General features: G+C 32.7%; 1 protein-coding gene across 1 annotated transcript; it reads left to right on the top strand.

The window, feature by feature from the left end:
• The first annotated feature begins 4,983 nt into the window (after positions 1-4,983).
• LOC134228753 (uncharacterized protein KIAA1958 homolog) lies at positions 4,984-6,856 on the top strand. The gene is made up of 2 exons (XM_062710449.1): positions 4,984-6,032; positions 6,161-6,856. The coding sequence occupies exons 1-2, from the start codon at positions 5,348-5,350 to the stop codon at positions 6,823-6,825; spliced, it is 1,350 nt and encodes a 449-aa protein (XP_062566433.1). The 5' UTR covers positions 4,984-5,347; the 3' UTR covers positions 6,826-6,856.
• The last annotated feature ends 4,312 nt before the right edge of the window (positions 6,857-11,168 follow it).

The raw sequence follows: 11,168 nt of genomic DNA, 5'->3' as shown, positions 1-11,168 counted from the left end.
TTAATTATAAAGTCTGCCGAGAACCTGTATCATACGTAATACTAAGTAACTCTCCACATGCCCCTGTGCTAAAATAGCGGCATTTATGATACAATAAATCCTAAAAAAACAAACGGGGTGGGACACTTTGAGAGGGGTGAGAGAGACCTTAGGGAGTTTTGGTATAAAATAACATTCCCAAAAGCTCAGAATCTTCTTGAAATATCGCCCCGAAATGATAGTGTTACACACAGACAGATTGTATAAATTTACAACCTTGAACTTTACCTTTGACCTCAAAATCAATAGGGGTCTTCCTTTGGCCACAGGGAGTTGTTATGTAAAATTTCATTGCAAAAGCTCAAAGGGTTCTCGAGATATCTCACAGAAATGAAAGTGTTATAACAGACAGAATTTGCAAATTTATGACCTTGACCTTTGACTTTTTGACCTCAAAATCAATAGGGTTTTTTGTTAGATCATAGGGAGTTGCTCTGCAAAATTTCATTGCAAAAGCTCAAAAGGTTCTCGAGATATCATGTGAAAATGAAAGCGTTACAGACAGACAGAAAGACGGACAGACCAACAGACCCAAATTAATATCCCCCAATTTTCAAGCGGGGGACAAAAATTATGAACATCATAGGTCAAGGTTATGAATGTTCATGAATTTTTATGAAGACTAAAATAATTGCCACAAATGATCACCAGAAAACACTCATTACACCCATAATACAACTTTTGCATGTAGATGCAATCGTTAAACAAGCCCCTGGCATAATTAATAATATGTTTTTGCTTTGATTTTGAAAGTATGGAATTAGACCTGAGTAGGAGAACATAAGAGGTTAATAACTATTTTTTATTCTATGTAATTGATAACTTAGATTCTTCAGGATAATAAAACTATTATGAACTGTTTAGAAGGGAGATTATAATTAAACTATGACTATAATTAAACAAATTACACTGCATCATCATTGACAGCATTTTTTTCTCAAATTGAATTATTAATGTTTCTTCATCATTTAAATTAACCAGCTATATTGATATTGTGCTTTATATAAGCAAATTTTTCACGACACAACTTTGTTCAACCGAATTTTCTCTATTTGTCAAACTTTAAATAAGTTTATGAAACACTTACAGTCTAGAAAAAAAATCATAATCTTTGTAAAAACGTATCATATACTAGTATTTCTAAACAACTAAAAATCTAAATCATTATATCTCTTGTTCGTACTGTACCGTACTATTCCTTGGTCGAAACGCTTTATATTTTGATGCAGTTAAAAGTCATACTTTTCTGTGCATCGTGTGTAATTGAAACAGCATGGTTGTGAAGTATCCATGACATGATGCACATTCGCATTTTATAGTCTATTCTCCTACACATCTTCATAGCTCAGAATACTCAGTTTGAGGGCGAGTAGTGCCAAGAGATATTTGTTGTCCTCCAACCGCCATACTTGTAATGAAAATATGAAACTGAGGTGCTACATCAACATGTTTAATTGATGCTGTAAAAAATTCCAATTCATTTAATGATAAAACTTATATTGATTTTAAAAATTTTAATTTCAGTAAAAAAATTATTTAGATAGCATTTGTTATTTTTTGTTAAACAAAAATTTTGGGATTCAAACTATTTTTTTCTTAATTAGCTCTGCATTACACTTTTTAAAAGGTGCAAACTTGAAACGTGCGAGACGCTGGAAATGTGAATCGGTAGAGTGGGAGGATTATTAACATAGCCATTCTTTGTCTAACATTTGAAGAAAATAACAGAATATGAAGAAGGAATATCCAGATGATCAATTTACTTCATAACTGCAGATACAAAAATGTAGGCAAACACTGAATCAGATATCTGTCTGTAGATGTTACTGTCTATTTGTAAAAGTTATGTCTTTTTTAAATGAAAATTTTACCAAACTTTGCTTAAGAGTGGGGATCCAACCAAAGTAGCATACAATAACTAAAGATTGAGGCTCAAAACATTCATAATCCTGTTGACCAATGCACAACATGGTGGGTAAGGGAAACAGGCTAAACTTCCGCTCGGAATGCCTTCATATATGGCAGTGCTTATGATGCAGAATTAAATGAAACAAATATGCAAAAACACAATTAAGTCTTAAGTTTTCAAATTCATGGGCATTTTCAGAAAATCCTTGTTCTTGTAGGGAAAAGAGAAGCAGTTTACAGAGGATGTTGATGAGTTTAGATCAGAAGATAAGAAACTCTGGCTGCAAAAAAAAATCCAGGCTCTTGAAGAAAAACAAAAGAAAGAAATGAAAATACAAATAATATTTGATCAAAGGATCCAAATGATGAAATTCTGTAAATTCCACAGGGAAAGCCAATAAGAATTTTTTAATTGACCACCTCTGCTCAAAATCCTTGAAAGCCCTTTTTAGCTGATGCCCTAATTGCTAAACACACTTTTCTGCCTGACTGGAATTAAAAATCATTCCATTTTAGACATAAAAACACACTTTGAAATATGCTGAGGAAGGAACCCGCTCTCCGCTTGACCAAGTAAGGTTAAGGATTCTGCAAAGAGTCACCTTTGAATTGATTTTTTTTCATAAATTTACCAGGAATGAACTAAATAATTCATTTATTATTGTTATCACTTATCAGAGTTGTTTACTTGAACAAAGAATTTGTTGCCATCATTGGAAAAAAATCCTGTGGAATCTTTGAAGATGTGTATTATAAAGACAACTTTACAGTTTTTCATTTTGCATGACTTCATGAATTTTCAAAAATAAACATGAATAATAAATAATATTGCATTTTTTGTTTACAAATAAACAAGAATATTCATGAATAGTTTATGAACATTCCTAAATAACTTTTACAAATTATTCATGAACAGTTCATGAAGATGCAAGGAACTTATAATAATATAATTCATGAACTTTTCTTAAAAGTTCCAGATAAATTCATGAATTTTTCTTAAAAGTTCAAGAATTATTCTTGATCAATTTGCAGGCAATTAAAAAATTCATGAACAACAAACTATTCTTGTATATTCTTGAACTTGTTTTTTCATGAATAAAATCCATGAAATCATGAGTTTCCAATTTTAACTTCATATCATCTTCATGAACAATTCATGAGCAGATTCAAGAATATAGTTCATGAAGTTTTCTTTTAAAAGATCAAGAATTATTCTTGATCATTTGGCAGGGGTATGCACTTGGTTAGTTTATCAGGGTTTTCCAACATTTGAAATTTTACTGTGTTGCAGAATTTACTTGAAGCACTAAAATTCCGTGCTATTATTGCGATCAAATTTGCAACTGAATCACTATTCATTATTATTATAAAAGAATACATGCGCACACTTTAAAAAAAATAAATCATTAATTTGTTACACAAATGGTATATTTGTTGTACATATTGAAAAAAGTTAAAACACCTGTTTTGAAAAGCAAAGGAAATTCTGGTCGATACAGTCGAACTACTTACCCTTTTTGAAAGTAAATTTGTTGTAAGTTTTTGCCTTTTTTTGATCGAATTACCAAATCGCAAAATAAATAGAAACTTCAGAACAGTATACCTTGTAATACACTTAAGAGTTCCTTGAAGTTAAAACAATTTGAGTTGCATCAAGCAAAAAGGGACCTTTGTGACATAAACGTAATTACGTCACAATAGCGCTTCAACGACGTGATGTCTTATCTGTGCGTTTGCCGATGAAAAAATCCTGCCGTCACGAGAAAAGGGCCCTTAAGGTCAAATTTTCATAAATTGACTTTTTGGTAGATTCTGATAGCCGGACTCTTTCTGAATGCAAATATACATAAATTATGAAAATATCTCATTTTTTTCAGTATTTTATAAGCATTTTAGTAAGAGCGCACCAAAACAACTCTGACGTTACTCACGGAAAAAGTAATGACGTCGCCTGCGTCTAATTCATTTTCCGAAAAAAAAAATTAAATTACGTCATTTAAGTAACCTCAAACATTTTGAGGATTATAAACTTGATTATTTTTTTTCCAAGCGATTAGTATGTAACTATTCCTAAAGGATTTCGTATGTTATTACTATTTTATTTCTATTTTAGAGCAGATCTAGTAACTTCGTAAAGGTGGATGTGGGACTAGACTCTATACAGAATCTAGGAACGGTTTAAAATGTATCCAAAAATAATACTTAATTAAACCCACACAAATTATTTTTTAATTTTAAGTAATGTAGCTCAATTTATAAAAAAAAAAAATAAATCACTTGTAACATTTAAACATTAAAAGAGAGAGAGAGAGATCAAAAGGAAACTGCGCGCAAAAACGGCAATCGTAACTACTCGGCCATTTCCGAAATAGTATTTCTCTTTCTCGGAAAATGGCGGAGTATTTACGAATGGCAAAAACAGGACTAGCCTGGTTCCCTGTCCCTGTTTTGCTCCGTATACTCCGCGTCATAGGCAAGGATGAGCCAGGGGACCAGGCTAAAACATGACATCCCCATTCGTACGGAAATGGCCGAGTAGTTACGATTGTGGACATCCCCTCCAAAAAGCACATCCATCCTGATATTTTTTTAAAGTATAATTTTCGGTGATGAGTCCGCATTCATTCACAAACACACACGCACGTAGCTTAATTCTCTTTAAATTTTACGATAGGATTAAAACAAAAACTGTGTTCTCTGTATCATCGAAAAAATAAAATGAGAAATAAATTCAGATATGTAAACTTGTTTTTAAAAACGCTTATTCCGTTTATAACTATATTCATGAATTAAAAGAAATATGTTCGCTACTTCCATGAAGCGGATTTTACTTTTTGAAAATTTTAAAATGTTTAAAGCACCAAATTTCCATTGTTTTTAAAATTCATTTTCCTCGCCTGTTTTAGTTATGAAGTAGAAACATAATAAAGAGGCAAATAGAAAATAATGTGAAAGTTTTTCCTATGAATGGTTTATATATAAATTAACTAAACCTAAAATTGAATCTTTCTTTTAACTTCTTACTTTTTCAAGTAAATCACATTATTATACCTCCAATTAGAATGAAAGAATCTGATTGGTTGATGAGGAAACAATAAAATTAGCTTATGACCCATTCTTGTGTCACATGACCATTTATGACTTGATTGTTGCAGGAGTATGAGGTATTGACCGGTCATTAATATTATTGACCGCAGAACCTGACCTGTGCATTAAAAAAAAATGGCGGAACATATTACCGCTTCGTTATTTCTTCACGTTTACCATGTTTACTTTACTGTTTTTAGATAAAGACTATAACTCATTAACTTTACGTTATTCGTTAGAAATAAGATATAGACTATAACATTGTGTACTACGTCATTTCCCATGTGTGATTTGTCGTCTGTTTACGAAAACGATGGCTGGTGAATCAAGATTTGCAACTTTGAGTAGTGAGGAACTACAAGCGATCCTAGAGAACCGCGATAGTTCTAACACAAAACAATGTATAGATTCAGCGAAACGAATTTTCATTACATACTGCACTGAAAAGGGACTGATAGTGGACAACGTACTGCAAAAAACAAAAGGTGAAATTGCTGAAATTCTGATCAACTTTTACGCTGAACTCAGAAGAAAAGATGGTGAATTGTATAGTAGATCTTCCATGATCAGCATCAGGTTTGGTTTGCAGAGATTTTTCCAAAAAATTAACTATGACATTATTAATGACCCAGATTTTCGTCTATCAAACGAAATGTTCAAGGCAGTTTTGACAAACATCAAACGAACTGGAAAGGGAACCACTCAGCACAAGGAAGTTATCAGCGATGCTGACATGGCAACATTGTATAGCAGCGGCGTCCTAACCGGAAAGAGTCCGCAGGGGTTGCAGTATAAAGTTTTTCTTGATGTGATGTTCTACACATGTAGAAGAGGAAGGGAAAATTTGAGAAGTATGAAGAAAACTGATTTTGTTTTGAGGACAGATGGCCAAGGAAGGAGATACTATCTAAATGTCGCTCAGTATGAAACCAAAAATCACAGAGGAAGTGATGTTAATGACTATGATGCATCTTCAGCAAGAATATATGAAATACCAGGTAATAATACTTCAATTACAATCATTTAAATTAAAATTCATGTAAACTTCAGTATTAACTAATTTTAGATCATAATCTTCCTGAATTCAACTGCTTTACAATTTTTTCATGTTAATATGTTCATGTAGGTGATGAGAAGTGCCCTGTGTCTAGCCTGGAGAAATACCTTGCAAAGCTGAATCCAAATTGTGAAAGTTTTTGGCAGAGACCGAAGCGCCATATCAAAGATTCGGATGCTGTTTGGTATGATAATTCTCCAGTAGGTCATAACACTTTGGGAAATTTTATGAAAACAATTTCTATGAAAGCTGAACTCTCAACTCTGTATACAAACCACTGCATACGTGCCACGTGTATTACTAGTTTGGATCAGCGTGGGATAGAAGCTAGACATATCATGTCTGTAAGTGGACATAAGTCGGAAACCTCGATAAAAAGCTATTCAAGATGTGTAAGTGAATCCAAAAAGCAAGAAATGTTTGATGTTTTATCATCTGTGGTTTATCCATCACCAAAGCTAGGGCTAGAAAACCCAGTAGTTCCAACACATTCTAGTACCGATACTTCAGAAACTCAGCTCTTGGATTTAAATAACTGTGAACTTGAGACTGTCAGTACCGAAAAATTGCTTTCTGAAGTCCTGGTTGATGAAAATAGTTCAGATTTGTTTGTTCCAGAAGAAAAAGAGAATGTTAAAGTTGACAAAATGCCTCAAAACTCTTGTGGTCCAGTATTTAGAAATGTCGGACAAGTGCATATTCACTATTATGTAGGAAAGGAACAACAAAAGTAAAGATAATGTAAAGTTCTTTATTGGACTTTTGTAATCGTTAACGGTTGTTAAGATGTGTTTTTCGCATTTCAATTGAACAATCAAATTTGAAGTTATTGTTGCTAAAATTGATATTTCAGAATATGCATTATTCTGTTGAAACTGTTGAAATAAAATGTTTCATGTGTTCAAATTTTTCATTATCATTATTGTCGGTATAATAAAACAATTGATCACCCTTTATGAGGTCAGCATGGTGAAATGATGCCCCTTGACCTGACCCACTCGATGACCTGACCTGACCTCGGCCGTTGGCCTCGGTCAGGTCAGGTCACCTCGTGGGTCAGGTCTCAGGTCATCATTTCACCATGTTGACCTCATAAAGAGTGATTAATTGTATAATAAAAATCGGTTAGAAATATTTCTTCACATTTCACTTTCTTTTTTTTATTTTGATTTTCTGTGCCATGTTTCACTTGAACATAACACTTCTATATTTCTTACAAGAACCGCTACTTGGATAAATAAAAAATATGTATTTTGTATAATGTCACCAAAGAGATGGTTATCTGCACTGTTCGTGTCTATTTTCTATATAATGCACACTAAACGATGCTTAACTTTTTTGTGCAAAATTATAGTCCCATTACAAGTTTGACGAAATCGATTCAAAACTGAAACCGAATGAATATATTTTTACATTTTTTTTTGGGGGGGGGGGGGGTCACGGCCATGAAGGGTCATCTATTCATCTTCCTCCGTGACATCGGCTAACCTGCCACCTTGGGTTTTCACATTTCGATGCGATTGTATTAACCAATAATGAAATATTACGTCCAACACACGTTTCTAGTTTTTGTATGAGGCGATGCCGCATGCGGTTAAGTATTAATCTACCGCTCTCATTTTACATCTTTCTCCTTTATTTTTAGGCAAATTATTTTTTCTTACTTATTATTTCAAAACGTACTACTTTCTCGATATTTTGAAATTGAATAAAAAAAAACACTTGTTTTTTGTTGTTTTTTTTTGCCTAGCTTTCCCCACACAGCAAGGGGGAGGGATCAGTCAGAAAAAAATATTTCCCTGAAAAATTGTCACTTAAAAATGGGGGGTGGGGGCTGTCTAAACTCGGAAATTCAAGGGGGGGGGGTAGATTCAGACTCTTCACATCAAATTTTCCTAATCAAACGTTTTACAATGCCTTATTGTCTTGTCCCGTAGTGCGTGAATTTGAATATGCTGCAACAAAAAGTGGGGGGGGGGGGGGGGCAACTGGACTTTCGATGTACCCCCTTCCCCAGTTACTTGCGTGCGACGATACTGTATAATAGGCAATATTTTTCTTTAAAAGCAAGAATATTTGTGTTTGCTTATTAATTCTTTTCCTTAAAGCCATGTTAAGATTATGAAATAGACTTCAGAATTTGATTACAACGGAAGAAATTAATCTCGAGATATGCGGGGTATTTAGATACATGTATCAGAGTTGAGACTCAGCGTTCAAGTTTTTATTGAAAACTGAAAAGTGTGCCTAAATTTCATATCATAAATACAAAAGTCAGCATAATATATTTTACATTCATGAATGTTTTACACTTTTTTTCCGCATCTAACATCACCAGTGCTTACATTTTTTTTTTTATCTTTCTATAATTTAGAATTCTTTAATTTGTTGTCTAAGGTTTGATGTTAATGTGGTTCATGATTTAAACGTTTTCATAACTTTTGGAATTACATTCAGAATCTCTTGTTTTTCGCTTAATCTATATTGTTTTTATTTTTCTTCTGGTTTCTAAATATCCTCTTTCATAATATTACTGTCGATGTAAAATTGTTAATTTCTTCAACATTTGGTATAATGCTTTTGGGAAAAGTCTACGATACCTGTATTTAATTCCGAAATATATTGCAGTTCAGTTTCGAGTGGGATTCCATTTATCAGAACAATGTAAGAAACAATAGTAACTATACCACACACTTCTTCTTCATGTATTTACATGTATTTGATCATTTCAAATTAGATTTTGAAACAAAATTTATTTTTAGCAAAGTTTTTATGGCATCCCCATCCTCCGTATTTTATCCGCATTTATCCTTAGCATATTCTCCCACTTTTAATTCAATATAGAATTATTTATTGTTGTTGTAGAAGGTTTTAATCTCTCATGTTACAAGTACCTATATCCAATCAAAGAGGAGTTATTTATTTTAGCTTGAAATTTAACCGGTTGTCTTTTTACCGGTATTCCCAGATTTTTTTTTTGGCCTGGCTACATATCCCCCCCCCCCCGTTTTTTATCCACACATTTGAAAATCGACAGTTCATGTGGTCTTACAATCGGAGTACATCAATATGATAAACTATGGATTAAATTTAAAGAGCTTAACATTTTTGAATTATGGTATAAATTTTACAGCAAAAAGTAGCGTTTATAAAGAAGGGTAATATTATGTGTGGCTTGATCTCTCGCTAGCTCTCTCTGAAAAAAAATATACATGTGCCTGGAATATACCTTTTTATATTAAGACTTCTGAACATAAATCCAATTGAAGTATGTGTATGTAAATTCCTCAGAAAACAAATATGCAGCATCTTTAATTTAGTCAGGCATAGATTTTGTTTTATCGCTGTTACCAACAATGTGTATGTCCAATATCGCTTATATCAACATCAAGTTACATACTTAATTAAATAGAATTACGAATAAGTGAATTCACGTACTAAATAGTAATAATTTTATAATATTATATATTTAAAAAATGTCCGTATCAAATACACATAGAACTTTTATAACACTTTGAAATCCAGTTTTATTTCTTGTGTACGAAACGTGATAGTCGACAACATTTACTTCCGTGTTTACAATACCGCGACTTTGACGTCGTTTTCTGAGCATTGTGACGTCAAAAGATAAGGGCCCTTTTCTCATGACGGCAGGAATTCATATTAGGAAAAAAATATGAATGCAGCAGCTAAGAAACTGTCTGTAGCCATGTCATAAAAGATGAAGCGGCGAAACCCATACGGACTTCCGTATTTACTCATTATATGTAACATGTTGGCGCATCACTCGGAGGTTTGAAAACTGCATGACGCAATAAAATGTGAAGATAATAAACAGTGGTCATTTTCAAAACTAATTTTTTGTGATCTTGTATTCATTGCCTAAATTAATTGAGATAAATTAAAACTAAACACGATAGCTTTAGGTAAAGCTGAAGTTTAGAATTAAAGAGCGAAATAACTGTGTAGGTCATGTAAAATCAGATGCATGAAGGCCATTAGTTTGACTTTCTGATTACTTCAGGCAAAAACAGTAGTTCCAGACTATAAATATGAGCACATCTTGAGTTTATAATCTTACATAATATGTAATGAAATGGTTTGATTAACCCCTCCCCCTTTTTTTAGAGATGTGCTAATGTTTGTTTTTATTACTACGGAAACAGGAAAGGGAAGCCTTTCAAGGATTAATTCCGATTTTTTCCTTTTATTCTCTCTTAATTTTTTTTTTAGTTAATTTATTATCGTTTTGATTTTGCTCGTATTTTTTTTATTCAACCACAACCACTTTGAAAACACGGGTACATACACCATATCCCCCATCCGTCTAAATAAAATATCGCTCATATGTTAAATCAATGAATTAAGTAGCGGATCATTGTCTTGAAATTCACATCATGAATAAAGTTTTGTAGATACTACTCTGTATTCTTTCTCAATTGTAGACGATATTTGCAGAGGCTCATGATCATTTGATATTTAGGAAGCTGTGCACTCCCTTTGTTAGTGCTGCCGAAGAACTATCTCAATTTACACATACTGCAATTGCATTATCAATGCTTATATTTACGAACCCTTTTTTCATGAACGAATAATTTTGCCCCATGACTCCCTTTTTATCTCTGTAAAATAACCTTTTCCACAAATGAAGTTAATTCTTTCTATATGGTTATTATGCATATGATTGAAATTTTTTTTTCCAATCAGGAATGAAAGAAATCTTGACATTTCTTATTTTAAGAATCACCCACCTTATCATAACCTGACCATAAGAAAGAAAAGTTAGGACTTTTAAAAATTAAAATATGTTTTTTAAATAATATCTTACAATCATAATTAATTTGTAACTTTTTTTTGGGGAGGGGGGAATGTAATTGCGTACACATATCACTCGGAGCTCCTCGAATGGCTCGTGTACGAAGTGTAGCAGAGTAAGCCAAAGATTACCGACTGTGCACATTATGCATAATGAGATCTATCAAAAAATACAAAATGCAAATAATTGAAACTTTTGCTTACAATCACATGCTGAGAATAAATTTAAGGAAATTTCTAGCGATGACAGCGTGTATGCAAA

Source organism: Saccostrea cucullata, unplaced genomic scaffold, assembly GCF_032062105.1.
Source record: "Saccostrea cucullata isolate Sc308-1 unplaced genomic scaffold, CSIRO_AGI_Scuc_v1 ctg5428, whole genome shotgun sequence".
NCBI lineage: Eukaryota > Metazoa > Mollusca > Bivalvia > Ostreida > Ostreidae > Saccostrea > Saccostrea cuccullata.
The sequence above is the reverse complement of the archived record's forward strand: the minus strand, read 5'-3'. Positions and strand labels throughout refer to the sequence as shown.

Coding starts and splice junctions, on each gene's coding strand:
- LOC134228753 (XM_062710449.1), top strand. CDS start 5,348: ATGGCTGGTGAATCAAGATTTGCAACTTTGAGTAGTGAGGAACTACAA. Junction 6,033..6,160: donor AAGAATATATGAAATACCAG/GTAATAATACTT, acceptor ATGTTCATGTAG/GTGATGAGAAGTGCCCTGTG.